This window comes from Protobothrops mucrosquamatus, unplaced genomic scaffold, assembly GCF_001527695.2.
Source record: "Protobothrops mucrosquamatus isolate PMUCROS unplaced genomic scaffold, P.Mucros_1.0 scaffold655, whole genome shotgun sequence".
Taxonomy (NCBI): domain Eukaryota; kingdom Metazoa; phylum Chordata; class Lepidosauria; order Squamata; family Viperidae; genus Protobothrops; species Protobothrops mucrosquamatus.
In genome coordinates this window covers 363,379-375,080 of record NW_015386944.1, presented here as the reverse complement: position 1 = coordinate 375,080, position 11,702 = coordinate 363,379, and the positions used below count along the sequence as shown (strand labels likewise).

The 11,702-nt window shown below is 62.1% G+C and overlaps 1 protein-coding gene across 1 annotated transcript in view; it reads left to right on the top strand.

Moving 5' to 3' along the window:
• Positions 1-10,251, top strand: part of IMPDH1 (inosine monophosphate dehydrogenase 1) — a 25,610-nt gene extending 15,359 nt beyond the window's left edge. Inside the window, exons 5-14 of the mRNA XM_015817921.2 lie at positions 208-414; positions 694-781; positions 970-1,169; positions 1,791-1,881; positions 3,230-3,325; positions 3,906-4,049; positions 4,478-4,622; positions 5,021-5,164; positions 5,905-5,988; positions 10,230-10,251. Coding sequence (XP_015673407.2) covers positions 208-414; positions 694-781; positions 970-1,169; positions 1,791-1,881; positions 3,230-3,325; positions 3,906-4,049; positions 4,478-4,622; positions 5,021-5,164; positions 5,905-5,988; positions 10,230-10,251 — 1,221 coding nt within the window. The remainder of the gene's footprint in view (positions 1-207; positions 415-693; positions 782-969; positions 1,170-1,790; positions 1,882-3,229; positions 3,326-3,905; positions 4,050-4,477; positions 4,623-5,020; positions 5,165-5,904; positions 5,989-10,229) is intronic.
• Positions 10,252-11,702: the final 1,451 nt, after the last annotated feature.

The following is an 11,702-nucleotide window of genomic DNA, read 5'->3' as shown; positions in this document are numbered from 1 at the left end:
CGTGTGAGGGCTGGGCTGGGTGTGGAGCCGGTCCAGAGACGCCAGCAGGAGGGGGCGTCTGGATGCTCTTTGGCTGGCCCAGCAGTGGGAGCCCCCTCCCCCCAGACTTGCCCGCCAGGCTCCCCCCCAGGTAAGAAGGCAGAGAGAGAGAAAGGGGAGGGGGGGCGGCTCTGCAGAAAAGGCCTCTCCTCCCTCCCTCGGCCACAGAAGTTTGAGCAAGGCTTCATCACCGACCCGGTGGTCCTGAGCCCCAGCCACACCGTGGGGGACGTCTTGGAGGCCAAGATCCGGCACGGCTTCTCGGGCATCCCCATCACGGAGACGGGCAAGATGGAGAGCCAGCTGGTGGGGATCGTGACCTCCAGGGACATCGACTTCCTCTCCGAGAAGGACTACAACACCCCTCTCAGTGAGGTGATGCAGCGACCCACCTCCCCCCAAGGGCTCCGGGGGAGTCAGGAGCCCTCTTGTGGGGTGGGGCCCCCAGCAAGAGCCAGCCCCTCCTTTGGGGCCCTTGCCTGGCTGGATTGGGGCCCCTGCTGAGCCCCGTTTTGGAGCCCCGTTGCTGTTCCCATCGTCCCCCCCTCATCCCCGAAAGGCAAACCAGTTGGGGGGCCTGGTTCACCCCTTGGCTAAAGCAGCAGCTGGCATCCGGCCACTCCAGGGGCTGAGTGGGCCCTTTCCCTCCCCCAGGTCATGACCCCGCGCAGCGACCTGGTGGTGGCTCCCGCAGGCGTCACCTTGAAAGAGGCCAACGAGATCCTGCAGCGCAGCAAGAAAGGTGGGAGGGGCTGGGAGGCTTCTGGGGCTCCTGCCCTCAGATGGGGGGGGGAGGTGGGGTGTCTCCCAGTGCCCTGGGCAGGGAGGGAGGGAGGGAGGGAGAGAGGGGAGGCCAGGTCCCACCTGGCCCGGTCCACTGCAGAGGGGCTCCCTTCAACCGAGCGACTGGCCGGCCTTCCTGCCCTTCAGGCAAGCTGCCCATCGTGAACGAGGTGGACGAGCTGGTGGCCATCATCGCCCGCACGGACCTGAAGAAGAATCGGGACTACCCGCTGGCCTCCAAGGACCCCCGCAAGCAGCTGCTGTGTGGGGCGGCCATCGGCACCCGGGAGGACGACAAGTACCGGCTGGACCTGCTGGTGCAGGCCGGTGTGGACCTGGTGGTGCTGGTAGGTGCGGAGCTGGCTTGGGGGGGGAACGGCCGGGGGCCTCCCCAGGGCGATTCGGAGGGTGTCCACCCCCTTTATTGCTTCTCAGGCGCCCGAAACTCTGCCCCCAAACAGGGAAGCCAAAGGGCCGCTTAGAGACAAGGCTGGCACGGCTGGGAGCAGAGTCTGCCCACTGACCCCCCCCTCAAAAGCAGCCCCTGGAAGGCCTTGTATCCCACTGCTAACCCCCCCTCCCCCCAGCTGAAAGGTCTCCCCGAGCGCCATCAGGAGCCCTGGGAGTGGAGGCCGAGCCCATCCCCCACCCACGGAATGCCCCCGGGCTCCATGCTTCCCTTCTGCTGCTCCGGTAGAGGAGTGGAGGAAGTGCGAGCCCCTCCCACGGCCCCCTCCCAGCATTTGAGGCTGGCCGAGCTGTGCGGCTGGATCCTGGTCTGTTTCTCAAGGCTACGCTTGGCATTGCTCGCTGCCCCCTTGGCATGGCGCCCGAGGGTCTGGTGCCTTCTGTGTCCTTTGTGGGTAGGTGTGGTCAGGCGGTGCTGCTCACCTTGTGCGCCACGGGGCACCCGTGGGGCTATTTGGGTGCCTGATGGTCCCTTCCTTTCCTTTCCTCCCCCCCCTCAGGACTCCTCTCAGGGAAACTCCGTCTACCAGATCAACATGGTCCACTATATCAAGCACAAATGTCCGGAGCTGCAGGTGGTCGGGGGCAATGGTAAGCGCCTGGGGGGGCACTGGCCTTTGGGGTCCTCCTTTGGCCCCCACCTCCTTTGCTTCGAGGCTGCTTCCCCAGCTGAGGGGTCCCTGCAGGGTCCAGTTGCAGCACACACACACACACACACACACACACACACACACACGCTTTTCCAGCTGACTGACCTGGCCAGATCACCAGGGGGCAAACGGGACCCAGTGACTGGTTGGGGGGAGGGGCCCGTTGCTCTGCGCATCCCACATTTCTGGCACCTGCAATTAGGTGCAAGATTACAAGGGACGTCTTAAAAAAATACGACCGTGCGTACTTGCAGGGAAGCCGAGAATTTTAGGTACCAAAATGCACCCCCCAAATGGTGTCTGGCTTACCTGAAGGACACATGGGAGTGTTTTGTTGCTACAGTTGTTAAGTGGATCACAACAATTGTTAAATTAGTGAAACAGCTGTTAAGTGAATCTGGTTTCCCCATTGACTTTGCTCGCCAGAAGGTCGCAAAAGGGGATCGCGCCACCCTGGGGACGCTGCGGCCGTCGTAAGCATGAGCCAGAGGCCCGGCCTCTGAATTTGGATCATGTGGCCGCGGGGACGGCTGCCACAGTCGTAACTGGAAAAGGGTCATAAGTCACATTTTTCAGTGTCGTGACTTTAAACTGTTGTAAGTCGAGGACGTGTATATAACCCAATCAGCAGATAAACCAACCCTCAGATTTTTAATCAAAATACCATGAAAAATGGTATTTTGGTATTATTCATGGTATTTTGGTTAAAACTTCACAGGTCAGTTTATCCCCTGATGGGCTTATAAACAAATATATTCAGAAGACACTGGCAGAATTAAAGTTTCGTCCCAGAACTGCAGTTTGTTTAGAAAATACCCCGTGGAAATTCTCACAGTCAGGTTTTTTTCTGTCTGTGACTAAAAAACGGACGGCTGGACGGATGGACCGCCGGCCGTGCAGGTGGGTTGGATAGGACCCCGAGGAGTGATCTCCTTTGCGCCAGAGGCCGCTGTGTGTCCTCAGTGCAAGAAGGACGTGCAGAGACACAAGCTTTGATTTCAGTATAAGCAGAATCGCTTTTGTGCATAGCTGTTTCTGGAACTCGCTCCTCCTGGCTTCTTGGCTCTTTAGACTCGGTGACTTTGCAGAAATTCCTGAATTTACATTTTCTGGCTTTATTTTGCCAGAGATAGGCAGGCTGCAGAGTGGAGTGGGGGGGTGGGGGGTGGATGGCAATCCGTCCTCCGTGCCAGAAGAGTGCCTTGGTGTGGACCGAGGGCCCGGGAGGGGTCTTTTGCTGCTCGGGGGTCTTACGGGCCCTTCTGCTTTCTGCCCTACGGGACGTGCAGTGGTGACAGCCGCCCAGGCCAAGAACCTCATCGATGCTGGTGTGGACGCCTTGCGTGTGGGCATGGGCTGCGGCTCGATCTGCATCACGCAGGAAGGTGAGTCTGGGCTGGGACCCCCAAGCGTGGGCACCCCCTGCCTCGGAAAAAGCGGCCTCTGAATTCCTTGTGTGCTCCCCGGGATCCTGGAGGTGGCCCCTCTGGGCTCAGCCTTTGGTGCAGCCACAAAATAGCCCCCAATCTCCCAAGCAGCCCTGGTGATACGGGGGGGGGGGGGAGCTGGCTTTTGCCCAGCCAACAAGAGAATGAGGGAGGCTGTCCCAGATCCTCTGCCCTCCCCCCAGCAAAGGGCAGAGAGCCCCTTCCTTGACCTTTACATCCTTACTGGGACTGCCGGTCAGCGGGGTTGGGGGAGGCTGAGTGAACCACTCGGAAGGCGAGCGTCCCCCGGCCACTCTGGCACTGGGTGCCCGCTGCAGAGTCCCAGGAGCTGCGGAGGCTGGCGCTCCCGTGCCCGGAGGCCGCAACGCGATCACCCTTTTTTCCTCTCTGGGTCTCTGATCAGAGCCGCCTGCGCGTGCCTGGCTGCAGCCCCTGGCTCTCCGGAGCTGCCGGGGCAGCCGAGGGCCGGGCCGGACCCTCGCTGGGCCCTTCCTGCCTATGACTCTCCCTCCCTCAGTGATGGCGTGCGGACGGCCTCAGGGCACCGCGGTGTACAAAGTGGCAGAGTATGCCCGCCGGTTTGGGGTACCTGTGATCGCAGATGGTGGGATCCAGACGGTTGGCCACGTGGTCAAGGCGCTCTCGCTGGGGGCCTCCACAGGTGAGGGGGCTTGCCTTAGGAGGGGGGGTAGAAAGACCCGAGCCCTCTTGGTCCGTGACAGGGAGGTCAGTGGCAAATGAACCGCTACCGTAATGCTTACATGCACATGCATGTTTTCTCATGTTCTGCAAATAGGCACTGCATACATACGTGCCACCAGAAAGCGTGACTGTTTTGAACAAACTCGTTGAATTTTAGTTGCTTAAAAATGTTATTTGGATTTTAGGTGCTGTTCCCCCTTGAGCTGCCGATTAATTGCCCCACTTTAGGCCACGAAGGCCCCCCCAACCCCCCAATCCTCCTCAGTGCTGTTGGGGGGGGGGCTCCCTTGAGGCTGACTGACCAGGGGTGGCTGGTCTGGCCTGAGGGGTGATTGCCCCCCCTGGGTACGGCCTCCCGCCCTACCTGGCCCTCTCTTCTCCCCCCAGTCATGATGGGCTCCCTGCTGGCGGCCACCACGGAGGCCCCCGGGGAGTATTTCTTCTCCGACGGGGTGCGGCTGAAGAAGTACCGGGGAATGGGCTCCCTGGACGCCATGGAGAAGAACCGCAGCAGCCAGAAACGCTACTTCAGGTGAGGGGGGCGAGGGGGTGCCCGGGAGGAGGGGGAGAAGGAGAGGGGCAGGAGGTGGTTTCTCCGTGGAGAACAAAGCAGCTCTAGGCAGCCGGGCCTAGAGCAGGAGGGCAGGCAGCAGGGGTGGGCCCCAGGGCATCCAGCGGGAGAGGGAGGGAGGGGCTGCCGCAAAGAACCCCTGCAAAGGGGGAGAGGCCTTGGTCAGGTTGGGCAACCCTTCTCCCAGGGCCTGGGGGCCCCGACTCAGGCAGGGGGCAGCCCTGGCTGGCCGAGAGCGAGCGAGGTCACGGTGCCACGGTCGTTCTGCTGCAGGATGGGTGGCCCAGCCCCCCTGCTTCTGAGCTCGGGGGGGGGCTAGAGGAGCTGCCCTCCAGCGTCTCCCTGGCCTTGCCTTGCAGCGAGGGGGACAAGGTGAAGGTGGCGCAGGGCGTGTCTGGCTCCATCCAGGACAAGGGCTCCATCCACAAGTTCGTGCCATACCTGATTGCTGGCATCCAGCACGGCTGCCAGGACATCGGCGCCAGGAGCCTCTCCGTTCTGCGGTGAGTCTATGGGCCTCACGGGGCCAGTCTATGGGGGGGGGTTCCCCTCTGGGCCCCCCGGGGCTGAGAGGGCCGCTTTGGGCAGCAGGAGGGGAGGGGAGGAAGGGAAGGCGTGAGGGGCCGCAGGGCGCCCAGGGAGTCAGAGGGGGCCTCCCAGAACAGGAGGTCCTGGCAGGGGCATGGGGGGGGGCACAGCAGCGTCCCCAGTGGAAATGTGAGGAGAATCCGAACAGCGTCCCTCAAGGCCCGGGTGGCTCTGAGGGCCCCCCCTCTCCGCAAAAGCGCCTCGGCCTGGGAAGGTTGTGCCAAGAAGGTCCCAGGAGGAGCCCCCAAGTTGGGGTTCCCGTGGGGAGATCTCGCATCTTCCTCCCCAGACGGCCCCTCCCTCTCTTAGCCCCCCCCTTCCTGCCTTCATTTGGCCAGCTGTCTTCCTCACCCTGAAGTCTGAACTCCCCACCCCCCTGGGCTGCCCCCCACCCCATGCTGCCAAAGCTTACTGCCCCCCCCCAAAGGCCTGGGTTCGGGTCCTTAGCTGGGCTCCCTCTTAGACCGGGCTCCATTGATTTCTCTCTCTCTCTCTCCCCCCCCCCCAAGGTACCTAGAAAGGTTGAGCCGGCTGCAGCCTCCCTCAGACCCCTCAAGTATCCCCCCTGCCACCATCTGCACTAGGCCCGGTGCTCCTGGTGGGCTTAGGGGAGAAGGAAGACCCCCCTAACCCCCCCTCCCTTTCCTCTTGCCAGCTCCATGATGTATTCGGGGGAACTAAAGTTTGAGAAGAGGACGATGTCGGCCCAGATTGAGGGGGGGGTCCACGGCCTCCACTCGTAAGTGTCTCCGCTTGTTTGCAGCTGCTGCCCTGAAGCCCCCTCCCCCCCTGCTTCCAAGGAGCTGTCCACCCCCTGCCCCTTCGCCCCCCCCATGCCCAAACCAAGCAGGTCCAGGTGAGGGATGCCCTCCCGCCTCCTCTGCTCTTGGGCCAGCGGAGGGCCCCCCCATCAGCTGCTGGAGGACAAGTGCAGCAAAGGGGGGGGCTGCCTGCTCCAGCTCCAGACCTCCTTGTGGCTCCAGGGCTGGGGGTGGGGGGTGGGGGGGAACTCCACCAAGCAAACAAGGCGGCCGCTTCTGAGGCAGGGCCGGAGCCAAGAGTCGCAAGGAGGTGTGCGGTGTGCAGAACCAACGTGTGTTGTGCTGCACCTGGAACAAATGCATTGTGGTTTGGCAGATTGGCAGAGCCATTTGGCAAGGGGGCAGCTTGTCTCAACAGGAACCCCAAATGTCCTGCTGGTTGTGGATGCGGCCTTCAGGGCTGGGGCTCCTTGCCTCCCCCCCCACAGGGTTTGTGGGCAAGTGTGCCAATCTTCCAAGCCCGCCTCCCTCCCTCCCTCCCTCCCTCCGGGTGCAAGGAGCATCCTGGGCAATGGGTCGCCCTGCCCTGCCCTTCGGCTTCCCCCATCTTTCCCTCCCTCTCTCCCCAGTAGCCCCCAAGGCTGTCCTGTCTCCCACCCAAAATGTTCCGCCCAGAACACCTCTTGCCAGTTGGTGCCTCTTCGCGCCTGCACTAGATTTCCCACACTGCGTGGGGTGCATTGTGCACCCTCCAAAATCCGCCACTCTGAAGGCCAGGGCTGAATGGGAGGTGCTGAAAGCAATGGTGCCCGCTGCCACGTTGCCTCGCCCGATGCCCAGAGTTGCTGCCTTCCCGGGTCACTTGGCATTTGTCCCAAGGGGAGCCTGCAAGGGGGCGCCCTCCCCGTTGCCTGCCCCGCTGCTCTTAGCCAGGGGAGGGGTGAGCTGAGGGGCAGGCAGCCTCTGTGGGCGTCTGCTGCTTCGGGGTGGTTGTGTGGAACACAGGCCGTCCGGCTGCAGAGGGATTGTGGGTCCGCTTGAGCAGCAACGCTTGGGGGGCGCTGGGCCTGAGCCGATGCCAGCTGTGCCACAGTCCAAGGAAAGGGAGATGCCCCCTCCCTCCTTGGGCCTGGCTGAGAAAAGATCCAGCGGGAGGGGTCTCTTTCAAAAGATGGAAGGGCTGTTGAAGGGCAGGTACCGGGGCACTTGCACGCCTGGTACAAGCGAGAAGAAGCCCGCCCTTTTTTCCTCCTCCTCCTCCTCCTCCTCCTCCTCCTCCTCCTCCTCCTCCTCCTCTGCTGGGCCTTATTTGGGGCACTTCCCCTGTCTTTGTGCCCGCTCTTTGGGTTCTCCAGTCTTCCCCAGTGTCCGAGGAGTTCATTCCAGGAAACAATCCCTCCTCCCTTTTCCAGCCCTTTTCGGGAAGAGCCATCGGGCTCAGCAGGGGCTCTTCGGTGGCCCTTTGGGCAGCGCCTTCTGGGGCTCCAGAGCCCCGAGGGGGAAGGCCTGCAGGGCTTGTAGGGGGGGAGACCCATTGAGGGAGGGCTCCCCTCACCCCCACCAGAGGGAGAGAGGGAGAGCTGTGCTGGGAAGGGTGCAGGGATTGATGTGGGATTAGACTAAAACTGAAGAAGTTAAACACCGGCACAGGGTATCAAAGGGTGCCGGTTTTGAGCCGTGGTGGTGCAGTGGTTAAAGTGCAGCACTGCAGGCTGACTCTGCCTTCCCACTGCCAGGGGTTCGATCCTGACCGGCTCAAGGCTGACCCAGCCTTCTGTCCTTCCGAGGTCGGTAAAATGAGGACCCAGGTGGTTGGGGGGGGGAAAGAGGCTGACTCTGTGAACCGCTTAGAGAGGGCCGTAAAGCTCACTGTGAAGCGGGGTATAAGTCCAAGGGCCGTCACTATTACTCGTTGCTGTGTTGTGTGTTATGTCCTTACTTCGCTTTCCTGGAGAACTTAGGATGACTTTTGGTGAAGTTTTCCTCCCTAACGGTGGAAGTAAAAATCTAGGGAATTTTGTCCTGTGGCCTTTTCTCCTTATGGGCACTACGTATCCCATACCGTGAAGCACGTGGACCACGAAGCCCATCAGGTCCAACAAGGAGCTTTTGCCCTGAAGCTTCTTTTCTGCCTGGGGGGGGGGAAGGGGGGGGAGCTCATCTTGCAGAAGGTCTGCGCTGCTTCCTGTGACAATGGGTGGCCAGAGGACCTTGGTGGGGCCCCCAGGCTCAAGCTTCGGGGGGGGGGGTACTCGGAGGTGGAATTGCTAGTAGCCACCCAGACAGCCGCAGCCAGTGACTGGGTTGGGGGGGCCCTGGGGGGCAGAGAAGTTGGGGTTGGCAGGGAGGGTTTTGCTGGCCCTGGTCTGGCTTCCCTCAGCAAGCAGAAGTGTTTTTTTGGGGGGGGAGAACAGTTGCTATTTGTAAAAGGAGGCTTTTGGGGGGGTGTCCCCCCAACCAGCAGCGTTTCCCGTGTCCTGATGGACAGCCTTTCTGCTCCCCCTTTTTCTGCTTTCTGTAGGAAGAAGGCTGGAGAACCCCAAAGCTTTTGCATCCTTTGGGGGAGCGGTCTGATTACCCCACCTGGTGCTCGAGCTTGCTTCTGCTTGGCTGACACCCCCCTCCCCAGTCCCCACATCTTTCGGGCCCAGGAAGCCCAAAACAGCTGTGCTGTGAGGTCGCCCTGACTTGGGGGCTCCTCCTGTGTGAAGGAGCAGGAAATGGGGGGAGGGCTCCTCTTGTCCTGTTCCTTGTTGGGGGACATGGCAGATGGGTAAAAGTGGGGAGCTTTGAGAAAGAGAGAGACTCAAAGCTGGCTGTCCTAGCCCAGACCCCACATTAGCCTGTTGCTGACACTGTTTTGGGTGCCCCCTGGAGCTGAGCAGCTCTGAGGCTGTCCTCCCAGGTGGGGAGGGGGCTTTGGAGCCCCTCCAGATGCATGTGGGAGCCCTGCAGGGACCTCGCCCCCCCCCTTCGAGACACCCCAGGAACCGAGCGGGCCTGGCACAGGCTTTCTCTTACTCTGGGCTGGTTTTTGGTCCCTGGTGGAGAGGTGCAGGAAGAGTTGGGGGCGTCCCAAGAGGTCTTGCCCTGGCGGGGGAAAGAAGGGAGGGGGCTGCAGGCCGGGCTGAGGGGCTTCTGCTAGTTGGGCAGCACTGCAGTTCCCGTGGGCCCTGTGCGTGGTAGGATTGGCAGCTAGCAAGCAGCTCCGTGGCTGGTGTGGTGACGGTGAGGCGGTGGGGGTGGGGGTCTCGATTGAGAGGAACACGTTGACCTTGTCCCTTTCTCTCTCTCTCCCTCCCTGCCCCCCACCCCCCACCCACTGCCTTCCTGTAGCTTTACGTTTCTGCCATGTAAGTAACTGACTCCGAGCCACTCTGGGTGTGCTGGACGGGGGTCAGTGGCGTCCTCTGCCCATCACCCCAGGATGGTGGATTGGGTGCCTTGCACAGCCCCTCCCCCCTCGCTCGGCCGGTTGCTCTGGGCCAGTGCCCCCCCCCATGGACGGGGTGCTCACCCTTCCCACGACCCTGGTCTCTGCCATGAGCACCTCCTGCGGGGGGAGGGGGGAGCCAGGGGTATGCCCTCTTTGGTGGGGGCCGGTGGTTTTAGGAGTGCCAGGGAGGCCGTATCTGGGGGGGGGGAGTGGAAGGAGCTAAGTTGCTGCTCTCTTGCCCAGGCCTGATGCCCCCCAACCCCGAACCTGCCTGGCCAGGGGTGGGCTCCGTTGGCAAGGGCTAAGCCCAGGCCCTGCTCCTTTTGATGCCTGGTGCCCCTTGTGGGCCATGGGGGGGGAGTTGATATCCCTGGGGGATCCGAGGGGCTCCCCAATCCTTTGGGGAGGGCTCATGGCTTCTGGTTTTTCTCTTGTGGGCTGAGGGCCCAAGACCCACAGCTGCCCCTTTTTCCTGCCTTCTCCTCCTGCCCCTGCGAGCTGCCTCTGCTGTTCCCCCCCCCCCGACCCTTTTTTGCTCCCCCGCCTGGTTTGCTATCTCCCTCTCCTCCCTAAATTTCCTGGTGAGGGTTGGGGGTCTCTGCAGGCCCCTTTGGAGGAGAGCTAGCAAGGGGGCTTGCTTGGCACCCTGGGGCTTTCCTTGGGGCCAGTTCCACTTCCTGCTGCCCCCCCCCTTGGGAGACTGATTTCAGGAGAAAAGGTCTCCCCCCCTTCAGCTGCCGGACGGAGGGGCTGATCCTCCTTTCCCTTCTGCCCCCCCTGCAGTTACGAGAAGCGGCTGTACTGAGGACAACTTCCAGAGCAGCGGCCAGTGACCGCTCCGGCCCCCCTGCCCGTGGCCACTGCTGAAGCCCACCGGCAGGCCCACCTCTTCTCTTGTCCCTGGTTTGGCTGCGGCCAACGCCTTGCGCTTCGGACTGCCTGCAGGCGGCGCCTTGGCAGATCACAGCTCCTCTCGCCCGGCGGTGGGGTTGTGGCCGACTCCACAGTGGGCAGAATCGAGGGGTGGGCTGAACACCCCTCCTGGGTTCTCCAGCTTGCAGGTGGGGGGGCCTTGGGTGGTCTCCCAGCCCTCCCCTCCTGGGCACAGCCTCTCGCCCGGCAGGTGCAGCTGCACCCGGCCTCCTGGGCCTCGGGGTTGGGCAGCCAGGCAGCCAGGAAGGATTTGCGGCCCTCCCCCTGGCCTGGGGGGGGGTGGGTGAGGGGGTGGGCCCAGGTGGAAAGAGCTGCAAGGGACCAAATCCAGGACAGCAGCTGAAAAGGGTGGGGGCACCTCTGTCCAAACCCTTCTCCGCCCCCAGCCCCAGGCCTTCTTGTGCTGGCTCTCCAGCCCCCACTGCAGCCTCCGTGCTTCTCTGGGGAAGAGGGTCTTGGCTATGAAGGGGAGGGGCCCAGCTTCCAACCCCCCCACCCGGGATTCCCAACGCTGTAATTTCCGCGCATGCCAGGGCCCTACACTGCGTCCTGTATTAGCCGTAAATAAAAGCAGCAGAACATCATTACAACGGCTCAGCTGGCCCTTTCTTGTGCTGGAATTGGGGGGGGGGGTGAGAAGAAATGGGGTGGGGGAGCAGGAGTCAGAGCTTTTAGCCCTGGCCCTCACCCGGGAGATCACAGAGAGAGGGAGAGAGACGGAGCCCCTTGATGCATTCAGCTGGGCTGCCCCAGAGAGCGTCCAGGAGACCCCCATCCAACCTTCCCCTTGCCCAGCCTTTGAGTTGATTCATCCCACCTGTTGAAAACAAAGCACTTGGTCTGGGGGGGGGGGAGGCGGCCTTTCAGAACAGCCTCAATCCATTTGGATGCTTCATGATTTTCTAAGGCCGCCTCCAGTTCCGAGTTGGAATATTCCAGGGGTAGGCAACCTTGGCTCTTTTATGACTCGTGGACTTCAACTCCCAGAATTCCTGAGCCAGCATAGCTGGCTCAGGAATTCTGGGAGTTGAAGTCCACGAGTCATAAAAGAGCCAAGGTTGCCTACCCCTGGAATATGGTAATAGGCGCAGAGGGAAAACACAGCCCTCCACTGGGGGGGGGGAAAGGTGGTTGGGAGGGGAAATGTGGGTCATAATGACCCCACCCCACCTTGGCAGTTGTGTTGGGCTGCAGGGAGGGGGGGGCTGTCCATCTCCTGCAGGAGCCGCACCCCAAGAGGGTGGCCAGCTGGTGACTTGAAAGGCCCCAAGGCTGTGGGTGCTGGGGGGGGGGAGGGGCAAGGCCCTCAGCTCTAAAAGGGGG